This window comes from Hydra vulgaris, chromosome 10, assembly GCF_038396675.1.
Source record: "Hydra vulgaris chromosome 10, alternate assembly HydraT2T_AEP".
Lineage (NCBI taxonomy): Eukaryota > Metazoa > Cnidaria > Hydrozoa > Anthoathecata > Hydridae > Hydra > Hydra vulgaris.
Genome location: NC_088929.1, coordinates 43,082,501 through 43,098,570, shown reverse-complemented (window position 1 = coordinate 43,098,570; position 16,070 = coordinate 43,082,501). Strand labels below are relative to the sequence as shown.

Below are 16,070 nucleotides of genomic sequence, written 5' to 3'. Positions count from 1 at the left end.
GGTAACATAATAAAACCAGTTTTTATGATTATTTGTGTTTTAGCTATTTTGTGCTATGTTGTTTTGTCGTTAACAGTAACTTTTCCTATGCTCATAAATATTTATTGCGTGTCTTTTTTACTTTTTTTAACAATGCTAGCTCGGAAACACTGTTTTAGGTATTGGCAGGCTTTTCTTGATTTTCCTCTTCTGATACCTGCTGTGTTGTAACATTTAAAAAATAACTTAACTGATGTTAAGTTCTTTTTTGTCTATTTGTTGTTTTGTCTAGTTTATGTTGTTAACTATAAGCAATGACATTGCTGATAGGGTGCCCAATTTAAAATATTATTTATAGATTAATGTGTATTTAATCATATTTTTTAATATAATATATCAAGTCATATTGTTATAAATGATTTAATTACCAATAACCCGTATTACGGGTTGCTTACTGCTAGTCTGTTATAGAAGCAATAACGAAGTATGTGAATATTACAAACTGTTATAAATAAAATTTAACTCTTTATTTAATTAATTACGCGTAAATTTAAAAAGTTGATTAAAATGTTCTGCTTCCTTTATGACTATCTTGACCTAAAGTTAATACCATAAAAAATTAATTAAAATCAAAACTTAAATTTCATGCAAGTACCTAACTATAATTTTTTTGATTAGTCCAAAATCATGTCTGGAAAACCAACGAGAGACAGAGATATAGGAAGTACATGGGAATCTGGCGCATCAAAAAGAAAAAGAAAAACTGAAACAGAGAAATCAAACCAAGCTATGAGTTCCAGTATGATGAAATTTCTTACGAAACCCCTTTCAACTGTTACTGCTTCAGAGTTCTTTGATGAATCTCTTGGCCAAGTTTCTTTGGTTTCTGAAACAGAACCAGCTTTGGAGTCGAATGTATTAGCTATGACCCAAAAGTTTGAACGCAATAAAGATTTAGCAAGTGATAAAGTTTGTGACTCAGTAAATCAAGAGCAAGCAATTTATTTGAGCGATTCATTTATAAACTTAGATGCGGGAAAATGGACATCTCCAATAACCGACTCTCAGCGTTATGACCTAATTCAAAACGGTCCCATAAAAATGTAGAGAAATCGGATGAAGTTACCCTAAAGACGCATATAACAGACATTTTTCTAAATTTCATTTTACGCGAAAACTGATTAACGGCGAAACTCAACACCGCAGATGGTTAGTTTGCTACTTGTCTAAAGATGAAGTTTATTGCTTTCCTTGTAGACTTTTTTTCGCAAATACAGACTCAGATAGTGAAAAAAGGATGTTGTGGCTGGATAGATCTGAGTCGGATATTGCATAGACCTGAAAAAAAAAAATTGATGATATATAATATGAATGTATATGATGTAAAGCTACTTATACAGTAAATTTAAAAAAATAATTTTGAAGAAATTTATCCAAATCTTTACATAACAATCAGAATCATGCTCACAATTCCAGTAAATATAACTAGTGCTAGGAGAAGCTTCTTAAAGTTAAAACTGATTAAGACCTACTTAAGAACCACGATTAGCCAAGAAAGACTATCTGCTTTATCCATTTTGTCCATTTAAGTTAAAATAGCAGTGGGCAATACTTATGAAAAAATTTTAAAAAGGTTCAGCGAGGCTAAAAGCCAAAAATTTCGTCTTTTTAAAACTTGTGTGTGTTCATGCAATTACTGTTATTAATTCATATCATAATTAATTATAAAACCTATATGCTCCTCTTAATTTTTCAATCTAAATTTTTAAACTTAAAACGAAACCTTATATTTGAATATTAAGAACAAATAAGTGTGAACACCTACCAAAGTTAAGTGTAAAATAAATGTTTAAAATAACTATAACAGCTCTGACTTGCGTTTATAATTTTCAATAAAATATAGTGCTCAATAAAAACTCAAGCCCTGAGATTCAGTCAAATCAAGGCTTGTTTTATTAACTTTTTTTTTACATAAAGGGGCCTCGCAAAGCTAATTTCACCGACGTCCACAATTTGCCTAGCGTAGCCGCTGTGGGTCTATTACTATAAATACACAATAATTACATACATAAGTTTTTTTTATTGAATATAAATAATGAACTCTACAAAGTCCCGATAGCTCCATTTTAACTTTCCAACTTAAACTTTGACGTCAAGTCGGGTTATCTCTATCCGATCGCAATAAAATTTAAGTTTTTGGAGTCAAAATTAAAAAAATTGAGTATTATTATTTTTCTTAACCACCTACTGTAAATATTTTTACATGGTAAAAGTAAAAAATTGTTTAAAGTTTGAAAGGAAGAATGGAAATCATTTTGAAATGTTTTCTTCTAGAGTTTGCTTGAAAATGTTTCTCTGTGCGTTTATGTTCCACCAATCTAATGAGTATTTCAATGTTTTCTCAATATCTTTCGAGATTTTATCCCCCACCACCACAAAACGTATTCTATTTTTTTTCATTCCTTAACTTTTCGAAACTTAGTCCACTAATATGTCACATCTGCTGGACATCATCTACAAAAGATTGCTTTACTGTGAGATTGTTAAGCTGAGATTCAATAATATCATTTGTCGATTTGTTACCCAAAAGACAAATAAATAAGTTCAGTTTATTCTGGTGAATGCATTTTGACATGTTTTGAATTTTAAATAACAAGTGTAAACAATTTTTGCAATGTTTTGAAAGGTTGAAAAGCAATTTTAATGCGCTTCTTTCGATTCTGTCTTGGTTTTGCATTGTTACGTCATTGGTTTTACAAAGTTCCAGACCTTAAGTTGATGTTGGTACTACCAAGGTTTGATATAATTGTGTAATAGATTTTGAATGAGCAAAACGGATTCCAGATTAAACAAGAGTTTGGACAGCTGTCCAAAAATTAGATATTTTTTCAGCAATGTTTATCCGATCAAGTGAGGCAAATATAGAGTGCTCTGTACCCGATGTAAACCCCAAGTGTTCGAGTCTATTGTGTAAATTTATTCAATTTCCATCGAGAAATAATGTGCAGCTTTGTAACTGTTTTATACCTGTCAAGAGGAACTCCATTTTATCAGGGTTTAGTTTTATCCAATTTGAACTGCAGTATACATTACAAGTTTTTATTAGTTTTTCAAGACCAGATAAAGCTGAGCTTAAAAGTAATAATATCGTCAGCATACGCACTAGTGAAGTTACTACATATATGCGTTTTGAAATTCAAAATTAAATAAAGCAATGTTGAAGAAATCACTGTTGAATTCAACAGTAATTAAATCATAAAAATCTTGCATTAATTTAACCTCTCTTTTTGCCGTATCATTAACTACTTTCAGGGTCAATAACAATAGTTTGGTGTACACTTGAATCTTTGAAATCTTTGAACGCATATCCATCACTTTTTATGTTTTATGTTTTATTGTCAATGTACACAAAGGATTCAGTTTTGATATAAATGCATTTCTCACTGGACATTGTTGCCGTTGCAAAAATACTCTCTATGCCAAAAAGGTTATTATATATATATAATATGATAACCTTTTTGAAATATTTTACTAAAAGTAAAAACAATCTTGTTCACATCAAGGAAAGCCTATAAAAATGATTGAAGAAGTTTGAAAAATTAGAAGAGAGTTACTTATAAAGATTAGAAGGGTTACTCCAACTGGCGATCAATGCTCACGTTCAATTCGTTGTATGGTATCAGACAAGAGGATCAATGCTTATATCCAATTTGTTGTATAGTATTTTACAAATGCAGCCACGAGATTTTTATTTTAAGAGTTTATATCATGGAGTCAAATTTCTGCATTGAATGGTTAAAATCATTCTGCACCGATTGTTTCCTACTAGTTGTAAAGGGCATTGGGCAACCACGCACAAGAACATCTGCTGTTCAAAATTCTAACAATCTTATTCTTTTCAGGGATATAAAGATGTCAGAGCAAATAACCTCAGCTGTTCTAAAACTTTTAGTAAAGGTTGAAAATTCGTTACAATTATCCACTGGTAGATTTCAATCTATTGGTTTATTTATTTAAAATGACTTGCTGCGATATTCTATTCTAACTTTAGGAGGCTCACTGCTACCTGCAGTACTAAAACCCAAACTCCAAACAAATAAACTAGTCTCTACTGATACTTGATATCAAGAAAATCCATGATGCCTGAAAACGTGCTTAGAGATATTCTAAGAGATTTATGAAAAGCATATCTTGATCTTCTAGGTGCTTTAATATTTTATAACTTAGTTTAAACGGCAGTATATTAATTTACTCATTTTCATAAAATTTATTATGGTTAATATAACTCACATAGTCGACAGTATGGGATTTTGCAACTAGGTGTTAAAAAGAAATCAGTGGTTACGGTTATGAAGAGTTGAAGGACAGTGTTTGGTGAAGGTTTAGTAACTTAACCATTTTTATATTATGCAAATAAAAGAAATAAAATCAGAATTATTATTTAATTGTAATTAATTTTCACGTAATTGTGAATATTTCTGATAAAGCAAAGTTAGAAGACCAAAGAAGAAATGAGAAATGCTCAGGATTGAACAATAGGATAATTCTGGCTTTTGCACGTAATTTCATGGAGAATAACCATAATCTTACAATGCTTATTAAATTAATTAATCTAAATTAGCTCAATTTTTTTGTGGCTCTTGACCTAAAGCTCAAAACGTTCTTCTTGGCATGTCAGTTAGAGAACTTGCCTAATTTTTTATTTAAATAATTTTTCAAGTATCTATTAAAAAATTAAATCTTCGAGTAACAAAACAATTTATTATAGAGTCATGGTAGAAAACATGTTTGTTGTTACTGTACTTGTACAACTAGCTTATCAGGTGGTTTGAGAATTTTTGCCTCCTTAATTTCAGATTACTATCGGTATCAAGATGCAGGATATCCTTATAAGACAATGAAATTGTTCAATAATATTTTTACCCCATGTTTGCTTAAGGAAATTTGCAGAAACTTATTCATGATACCATTTCTCCTACGGAACTTCACATGTATGTGCATGTTTTAACAAAAATTGTTGATGTTCTTATTGTCAATGAGGGTCTAAAATCCTTTTTCAACAAAAATACAGTAAGGTGCCATGGGAATAATGGTGGTGTATTGGATGGACCAAACTGTGGTAACGTTCTCAAATTATTGGGTGAAATGATGCTGGTAACAACAATTCAGAATCTCTGCATTGAAACCCTGAAAAATTTTAGAATAAGTAACTATCATATATATGTATGTATATATATATATATATATATATATATATATATATATATATATATATATATATATATATATAGAGAGAGAGAGAGAGAGAGAGAGAGAGAGAGAGAAAGAGAGAGAGAGAGACATATATACGTACGTACATTCATACATACATACATGCATACATACATACATACATACATACATACATACATACATACATACATACATACATACATACATACATACATACATACATACATACATACATACATACATACATACATACATACATACATACATACATACATACATACATACATACATACATACATACATACATACATACATACATACATACATACATACATACATACATACATACATACATACATACATACATACATACATCATTTGAAAAAAATATTGTTTTATATGCATTTTATTTTGCTTTGAAACCTGTAATGAACGGACCCAAAAAAGCAATTATAGTAGCACGTGAGCCATAAAGTTGTCAAACCATTAAAAGTATTATTATACATTAAATTAACCACATTTTGAAGACAAAGATAATGGCTGGTCGAGTGGTTTTCTATGATATTTATAGTAAGAGATAGCTAAAATAATAAAAATAATACTGTTTTTTAAACACTACCTTCTGGATTTCAGAAAATATTAATTATGTACTAAGAAGGAACGCTTCGGATTTTATTTTCAACACATTCCAGTTTGTACATATACATATTAATAGAATCTGAAAAAAAACCTCATGTCTTTTGAAATTCAACCTAAAACTCTTAGAATCAAGCAGTGTCCGCGTCTTTATAAACTCTAAACGCCTTTATATATTTTTGAATATTAATATTTTTTTTATTTTTGAGTTGCGCTCATTTTCACATATAAAACATTTACATTTTCTCCCTCTGATAACTCTGGTATTCAGGTCTAAATTTCATAGCGTGTGTCTAGTAACTATAATTGCCATAATAACGTAACTAAATTTTAACTAGGGTACTTTATATATAAATATGTATAATTAACCTTCATAACACGGTGAAGTAAGGGTTAGTCTACAATGTTTTTTCAAAATGTAGAAAAGTAGCAAGCTTTTTTCTACATTTTGAAAAAACATGGTAGGTAAGTTTGAGTTATTAACCGAATAATCTTTCTAGAACATTGCTTTAATAAGATTTGAGTAGTCTTTTTTTTTCTATTTAGATTAATATACGTTGTTTTTTCATTATTTATAGGTCTTAAATCCTTGCCTTTTCTGAAGCAGAAAAAGCAAAAGATTTTAAGAAAATCAAAGCATTCTTTCGCATGATTAAGCATTTCAAATGAATGCTTCAAGTAAAAACTTCTGGCATGCATTTATAATATTGGCATGATATATTGGCCCCCATTAGTTAAATTTTAATATAATGAAAAAAGCATGTTTTCTATTTACACGTCAATGCCTGTATAGAATTATTATTTCATTTCATAACAAATAGCACAGCTCTTGCTAATTGTTAACAAATGAGGTAGTAGTTATTGTAGAAATTGTAATAACTATATTCTAATAAAAGTAAGAGCTGAAAAACTTATAAAAACGCAAATAAACAAATATTTAAGTATATATACAAAGTAAATACTGTAAGAAAGTACTTATTAAATTCTAATAATAGTAACAACTGAAGTAGCAATAGTAGTAAGTAGTTAATAAATTTAATAGTTCAGCTTGCAATTTCACTTTTGAAACTCAAAATATATGCTCGTGGGCATGATTTTTTAAAATGCAATTTTATGGTGTTTGTGAAGATCGTCCAATCCCTAACCAACCCCACCCCTCACCCCTAGGGTATGGTTCTTAAATAGAATTTTTCAAAATTTTGTTTTGTGCTATATTAAACTAGATCTGAATTCATTGATATTCAATTTCATCAAAAATCAGATATTAAATTTCATCAAAAAAATTTATATTTAAAAGTTATTTGATGTAAAGGAAATAATTTTTAACGGTCTAAGTTAACAGTCAAAGTTATTTCATGTAAATGAAACAACTTTGAACGGTCTAAGTTAACAGCAAAAATTGTTTCATGTAAATGAAAAGTCATCCTTATTTGATACCAGTATCAACATAATAGAGTATTGAATATGCCACACGGCTATTAGTTACGTATCTTGAACAAAAAAACTGCTGGGAACTTGATTGAATTATGTGATTTTTTCCGAGGCCAGCAATAAAAAAAGTTTTTTTTTCCATTTTTGGAATAAGGAAGATTCTTCCGATGATAAACAAAAAAACTTCTGGGGATGTGTTGCAAGATCTTAGAGCATGTTTATATGCACCATGTTAAAATCATTACTATCCTAAGCAACCAAAAGCACGATTGAACAGAGTATTGTAATAAAAACATATAAATTGTAAAACTTGAAATACCGTTCTATGTTACTAGTACATGTAGAAGAATTAATTCATCTGTTAAACTTTTGAAATATAACCCGTTTTACTTTTATATATAAAAAAACTAATTCAACTGTTTATATTTTGAAATATCATTATACGTTACACATCACATATAAAAGAGTTTACATTCTATGCAAAGACATTTATAAAGAAATTTAAGAGCAGTTGCAAAAACGTTACATCGAACTTTGTTTCCATTAAACAAAAAGTTTTTATGAAGCCCCCAAAAAACTTAAGAGCGCATATTCTGTAAAACATATTGTTTTTATTATACAAATAACATAAATTAGAATTAGACTAAATTAGATTATATATACTTATTTTAAGTAAATAGGTCTTAAACTCTGACAATCTGTAAACATAAATGATTTTAAAAAATATAGCAAATATTCAAGTTTTATTATCATTTCTCAAATGTTGGATTAGACATAACAAAGTTTTAGCTTAATCTTATCATATTGAATATAATCATTTAATCGTTGTTTATAATCATATTGAATAATCTTATGATTATCTTAATCCTCTCTAAACCAACTGTAGAGATGTACAACTTTTTTTATTCAATTCAACTGTTTTCTATATCAGTTCTTGCAAGGAAAGTAAATTAAAGTTTAAACCTGCACCACGTAGCATATTACGAGTAGAGCCTATTTTTTTTTTTAATTTTTCTAATTGTTTTAAATTCACATGGCTAAGAATGCATAAAACTGAAATTGATAAACCAATACAAAGACACTCAGGAATATTAGTTAGACCTTCAGACAAAATAATTTCGTTTGAACAAAAATTTACTGAAATTGTGCCATTTGCTATGCAACATTTAAATGTTAAAGAGTTAGTGTCTGCAATAACAAATCTTAATTTCTTTTCACGTAAAATAAATAGCTGCATATCTAAATTTTCGCCTCTCGATGTGTCATTATAGGGCATGCTGGATTTTATTAAGGCAAAGTCTCCATTTATTCCTCTTATTAACATTGCTCTCTCAACAGCTGGGTTGTAAGTAAAACACTGAGTTGAATCAGATATTTGTTTACTAGATGGTAAATGATACCAATTAACAGTATGCGATGTTGCAATGACAACTCCAGAATAATCGTACAGCTCTATCACAGCTAGAGGTGGATCTTTTGAATGCACAACTTTCCATTTTAATTTTAATAAATTTTCACCAATCGGATTTAGTTTGTTTTCACAATACTCACAAAAAGCTTCTGAATAAGAATTAAGTGTCGGAAAACATGTTTTAAAAGTTTTAAGAGATTCTGCTAAGTTTGAAAAGATGACTTTGTAACTGCAATCCGTTTTAAACACAGCTTTTGATTTTAGTAAATAATTATCCGTACTTGTTGATATACTGCATGTTATTGATTCGTTTGATTGACATTTTAAGAATGTTTCTTGATGAGTAACGCAAGCTAAAGTGTTACCGGGTACTACTTTTCCAGAGAATACTTTATTTATTGAAGGATAAGTACAATATATATAAACTTCATAATTAAAGCTTGAATCCAGATGGAAAGCATTTTGACCTGGAAAGAAAAATAAAATTTATGTAATAATAATTAATTTTTAATTCACACTTTTTTCAATTTTGTCGGAATAGTTTTTAGGTAGCTTCTCTTAGGTGGTTAATCCACCAACAGGGGTAAATTTTAAACAATTTTCCCACCCACCCCAAGCTTGTTAAGATCCTCCCGCTTATTACTTGTTGACAACAAAAAAAAAATATCCAAAAATTAAAAAAAATAATTCATAGTATATACATAGGGTAGAGCAGGGCTAGTTGAGCAACTTTTGCTAAATTAGTTTAAAAAAAAATAGTTCTCATGAAGCCTGCCTCAGCGGGGTAAAATTCTTATGAAGCCTACCTCAGCAAGGTTAAGTTTTATGAAGCCTACCTCAGCGGGGTAGTTGAGCAATAGTGTAGGTTAAATTGAACAATCAATTAGTGAATTAGTATGCATGGTGAAAAATCTGGGTGGGTTATCAATAAAACTTTCACTAGCAGTAAACGTGTGTATAACTTATAAACTTTTTATTTTATACACTTTAAAGAAGTAAGTATAGGAAGAGAAAAAATTAAATTATAAGAAAGAGTTATATACATCAAAAAAAATTTTTATACAACTATGAAAATTCCTTTGTGTGAATATGATACTAAATGAAACTATTTACCAGTCATTTGTAATGCCAAATTGTTAAAACAAATACAGAAATGCAATTAGTTGTCATTGCATACTTGACATAGAATGGACCTAATATTTCAAATTTTATTGCCTTATGCTAAAGTTACTTCTTTGTATAACATAAATCTTAATGCAGTTGATTTTAAATCACTAGAGATCAAATTTCAATTACTAACATTTTAAGGTACGCATACATTTTAAGGCACAAGAACCTAAAGTAAATCTCTTACACAATTTGGTAACAGTTATGTACCTAGAATCTTGTCTAAAGTTTTATTTAATTTTTATTATTTTTTTTTTTTTATATATATATATTATGTTGTTCATATAATAATTTAAAAAAACTATTCCATAAAAAAAAGAAACTATATATATTTATATTAACAGACCCAGTCTGTTATATAAATGTATATAGTTTCAAAAACTATATATATTTATATAACATAACTCAAAGAAGATATTGATGACCAGAGTCACCACAATCTTTTCATAGAGCCCCTATGTTAGCTTTAACAAGTGCAAAGAAAGTAAAGTTATAATAATAAAATTAAAAAAAAATAGAAAATTTAAAAAAAAAAACTCCGTTATAATCTTTAAAAAAATAATTTATTTTTTCTAAGAGTATAGAGTGGATCTGTGTCAAATGCTCTTGACTGATCTATAAAAATTCCTAGTGTAAACTTATTTTTTTCAAAACCGTTAGTTATTTTGTCAAGTAATTCAATAATGGCATGCTCCGTAGAAATATTCTTTTGAAACCCAAACTGTTTAGAGTAAAAGAGATCGTTTTTTTGTGAAATGGATATAAATTCTGTTATACATAACGCGTTCGAATATTTTGGAAAAAACAAATAATGCGGATATAGGGTATTATTTGATATATCAGAACTATCATTGCCATTTTAGATTGGGTACACTTTAGCTATTTTTAATGTATAAGGAAATACACCTTCATTTATTGAAATTTTCATAATATCAAAAAGAGGTTTGATGATATGTTTTTTGTTTAAAATTACTATATTTCTGGGTTTCCATCTAAACCCGGCGATTTGTTTATTTTTAAAGATGAGAAAGCCTCCTCAATTTCTCTTAACGTTAATTCACAGTCACATAAGAAATTATTAGTGGCTGAATTTAAATAGGTTTTGAATGAATGAATGGGAGGTAAAATTTTGTTAGCTAAGTTTAGACCGACTTTAGTAAAGTAACTGTTAAACTCTTTTTAGATTTGTGTTGGACAGTGAATATTATTATCATTAGTAATATTGAGAGGAAGTAATGAACTACTTTTATTACGACCCATTAGGTTATTAATTAGACTCCATGTTTTTTTATATCAAATTTACATTCAGTAATTTTTTTGCGGTAAAAAATTATTTCTTCATTTTTAAGTAAGTTTTGATAGAAATATTTATAGTTTTTATATTTGTTTTTATTTTCAATATTTATATTTTTGAGAAATTTGTTATGGAGTTTTTGTTTTTTTCTTGAACATAATTACTTGAGTCATCCAAGGGTTAGTTAGTGTTTTTGTTTTTGTTTTTATTGTACCATAAGGAAACGTTTCATTATATATATTTAAAAATTATAAAACAGAAGATGAAAATTAGTATAGCACTAGTATAACACTAGATTCTCTTATAAGCAAGATGGTTTTATTTTACTCGATCCCATGGTTTTTTTTTACTTTTTCGTAACTCGTTCACTTAACTCGTATACAAAACTTACTTTTAATGATTAAAATATAATAGTTTTACTTTATTTGATTTTACCTTAAATATAAATAAATCAATTTATCAAGCAAGGTATAATGTTTATACACAACTATGTTTTCTTTAAAGCTTTGATGATAGCTGCCCTAATCCTCAGTAAGTGCATAAACACTTTCTTGTATGTTCCTCCTATTATTCTGTCTGCATTATTGACATATGCATCGAAGTTTTTTTTAAGGCTGAGTATGCAATTACATTCGTGTAACTATGTTCTCGAAGAAATAATTAGATGCGAAAGGAGATGCTTTTCATTTGATTCGGTCCCATTCCATTTAATAGGCATTTTAAACCAGAGAATTCAATAGCTCTTTATGAATTAATGGTATCATTAATGAATTAGGTTATTAATAATGATATTTATGAAATCTAATGTATGCACATGGAGTCAGTAGTTCTTAAATACTAAGCTGGTGTGGGTTAAATGCAATGAAAGATGGAATGAATTTGTTTTTAAATTCTGTTATGCGTTTTTAAGTAATTTTTAAAATTAACTTGAAAAATTGACTTCAACTTATTTTCTTTTACATTTTAAACTTTACGTCCCGATGTGTTCAAAATAATGTTTATGATGTGTTTACAATAATGTTTATAATGTGTTCAAACTAATGTAATTTAAAAATTTTACTCTAACTATTATTGTTTGCAACTACAATAGCGAACAATATTAAACTTATTTGTGCCCAATGACCAGAAGCGAAGGTTGGATTTTTGACGTTACAGATATGACACTTTCAGACATTATGTAAACTTAAAATTTTAGTATGTTTTTGATTTTGTAAAAATTTAAAAAAATTAAAAAACCTCGCGGCAATTATAGATTGGATACAAAAATACCCTAGAGGTTTACTACTTGTGTGACAACCATGAACGCAATTATTTATTAAGACTTTTTTTTTACTTAATGATACTAAATTTAATTTTATCATCAGGTTTTTAATTTCATCTAATATCCTTTTAACGTTCAAAAGCTATGATGAAGTGAAGTTTTCTTTGTGCCCAAAATAAGGAGGGTTAAGGGTTAATAAGGTTACATGGTTATAGCTTGTAAAAGCTAAAAAAACTGGAAGATTAAATTTAAAATAAAATTCAATTTAGCATATTTAACTTATAAAAAAAAGGCTTAAAACTTATTGCTCTCAATTTGAGGTAGGGGATGGGGCAAAGCTTATTGGGTATTTTCGCTCTAAGTTTTAAATTAATGCAAATTTTTAGCAAACCTTTCTAATTTTATAATTTCCTTCTACCCTGAAACTTGTACAGCTACCTTTTTGATTCTTTAAACGACTTTAAATGATTTTGATTTTGATTCTTTAAACGACAGCAACGAAACAACAAAAACATTGTGAATTTATATAAAGTCTTTGTAATACAAACTATAACTTTTGTAATATATTGATAATTTTATTTGTTTAAAAATCCTGAAAAACAGGTTGTTGTATTTCTTTAAAACTTCAATGCATCTTGAAAGAGTTGCAGATATTTTATCTGTAACTCGCTCAATAATACCCGCCTTAACCTCAAAAACATCACAGGTGAGAAAAGGAGCGTAAATAAAAGTGTTTATTTAAGGTGGCTTTACAGGAAACATACGATGTAAAATCAAAAAATTGTTGATGCAATGTTTACTTGAAATATATTTTTTTAGGTTAAAAATTAAATATATAATGGGTAATTATAATAATACTTTAAGACCTAAGAAGAGAAAATTTAGTGGTAAAAAGCACACCAAATGTATTAAAGATACGAATGTAACTGGTAACTTGTCTGAAAGTGTTTCATGTATCAGTGCTAAAAAGTTAAAGTTTGTCAAAAATACGAATAATGCAAACACAAATGATTATTTTGTTTTTTTTAATTTTATTTTTATCAAACAGTTATTTTAATTAGCCATAAAAGCCTAAAATGTTTTGAAAAACAAATAAAATTATGTTTTTTTGTGCGTTTTTTATCAATAAAGTCCACTTTTTTTTTTCAATAAAACTTCATATTTTGTTATTTTTTTCATTATGTTAAATCTATAAAACTGATTTTAGAATTGATTTAAGTTATCTTACTGAAATAAAAACATTTTCTGTGAAGCCACCTTAATAGCTACTTTGTGGTGCTATGATAGATGTCCTTTACTGAGTGCCAAATACAAGGGGTAAGAAGATTTAAAGGAGGGGTTGGGGGAAGAATTTTAGTAGAAAATATATACATACACACACACTAATGTGGGTCGAAACACAATTTATTGTTGAATAAAAGCATTATTTTTCGCGATGCAAGTCTTGCACGAATGAAGCCGTCTCTACTAGCCGAACTGCAAATTTGATCTGAAATTTTTGTTACAAGTTTGATGCATCTCTCTACTCCTTGAGAATGGCTCTCTACTCATTTTTATGTGAGACTCACATTTCAGTTGGAAATCTAATTGAAATGTTAACAAATTTTTATTTTCCAGATGTGAACCATTTTCCATGCCATACTCAAGGAGTAGAGAGATGCATCAAACTTGTAACCAAAACTTCAAAGATCAAGTTTGCAGTTTGGCTAGTAGAGACGGCTTCATTCGTGCACGACTTGCATCGCGAAAAATAATGCTTTTATTCAAGACGAAAAGACAGTTTGAGACAGATCCAAATGACTCATATAGTTGAACTTTATTACAGCTAAACTTTAAACATTTTTTAAAAACATTTTCCACTCTTATTAAAACTTTAATTTTACATTATGGACTGCAGAGTTTGTTTGCCAGAAACTCATGAAACAGTGTTTTTTCGTAAAAACTCAGCCCTCTAGCGGCAACTGAAGACATTAAAATATTTTCTTGAAAATTAAAACCATTTCTAACTTAGTCATTAAGCAATGTTTAAACTCTATTACAACTCTAGTATATGCATAGAATTTGTTATTTTTATTTTGTAAAAAAGGTTAGAAAACATGTTTATTAAGAAAAATAAAACCCTAGCGCAAACTGAAGACATAAAAAAAAATTAAAAAAATTTAGCACAGTTACTTTTTATAGCATTATGCAACTTTTCTGCTCTATTACAATTTCAAATTCAAAAAAAGTTGTTTTTCAATACACCCTAACACACATACACACACACACACATATATATACATGTGTGTGTGTTTGTGTGTATATATATATATATATATATATATATATATATATATATATATATATATATATATATATATATATATATATATTATATACACACACGCACACACACACGCATATATATGTGTAATATATATATATATATATATATATATATATATATATATATATATATATATATATATATATATATATATATATATATATATATATGAAAAGTCATATATATATATACATATATATATAAATATGTATATATATATCTATATATATAAATATATATATATATATACATATGTATATATATATATATATATATATATATAAATATATATATATATATATATATATATATATATATATATATATATATATATATATATATATATATATATACATATATATATATATATTAGGGTGTCCCAAAAAACAAGATTTTAAAAATAATCTGCTCCCACCCCCTAAGTTCTATCTAACACAAAAACACTAGGTTTAAAATTTTTTGAATGAAAACTATTTTAAGGGGTCCCTCAAGATCCTTGAATATTTAATGGGTCCCTAATATTTTCAAAAAAAAAGTTTTTAAAAATATCTCAACCTGGTACTCAAATGAAGCGAAATCATATAAAAATTTCAAAAATAGTTTACATTTCAAAAAATAATTGTTATTTTAGTTAAATTACATAAAAAATTACGTTTTTGAACAAAAAATGAAAAAAATGCATTTTTGATATTTTTTTATGATAATTTTGATAAATAAGTTAAAATATTTTGAAAATGAATTTTATTTTTGAAATTTTTAAATAGTTTTGCTTAATTTGAGTACAAGGTGGACATATTTTTGAATAACTTTTTTTTTGAAAATATTTTGGACCCATTAAAAATTCGAGGGTCTTGAGGGACCCCTTAATATATTTTTTATTCAAAAAAATTTTAAACCTAGTGTTTTTGTATTAGATATAACACATTTAGGGAATGGGAGCAGATTATTTTCAGAAATGTTGTCTTTTGGGACACCCTAATATATTGGGTTGAGGAATAATTCATGAGCGTTTTTTTCAAATTTAAAAATGCACGCAGAAATAAAATGCATTTGCAAAATGTTTTATGTTGTTTGAAAGAGAATGTTTTGCTCTACAAGATAGTGTGTTTTGATTTGTTAGTTTTTTTTATTTTTGTGTATTTTCAGATCATTAAAATGGAATGTCAAGTGGACAAAACTGAGCATTTTCGACACCATTTGCTTTTTGCATTTAATCGAGGTGTTAAGGCCGCTGAAGCTGCTCGTGAGATTTGTGCTGTGTATGGAGAAGGAGCAATGCCTGAAAGTACCGCCCGCCATTGGTTTTCGCGCTTCAAAAATGGGAATTTTGACC

At 27.9% G+C, this 16,070-nt stretch overlaps 1 protein-coding gene across 1 annotated transcript in view; it reads right to left on the bottom strand.

Moving 5' to 3' along the window:
- Positions 1 to 7,694: 7,694 nt before the first annotated feature.
- The window catches only part of LOC136085986 (uncharacterized), a 37,398-nt gene continuing 29,022 nt past the window's right edge, over positions 7,695 to 16,070 (bottom strand). The window contains exon 4 of the mRNA XM_065808081.1: positions 7,695 to 9,156. Within this exon, the coding sequence (XP_065664153.1) occupies positions 8,201 to 9,156 (956 nt within the window). The 3' untranslated portion in view covers positions 7,695 to 8,200. The remainder of the gene's footprint in view (positions 9,157 to 16,070) is intronic.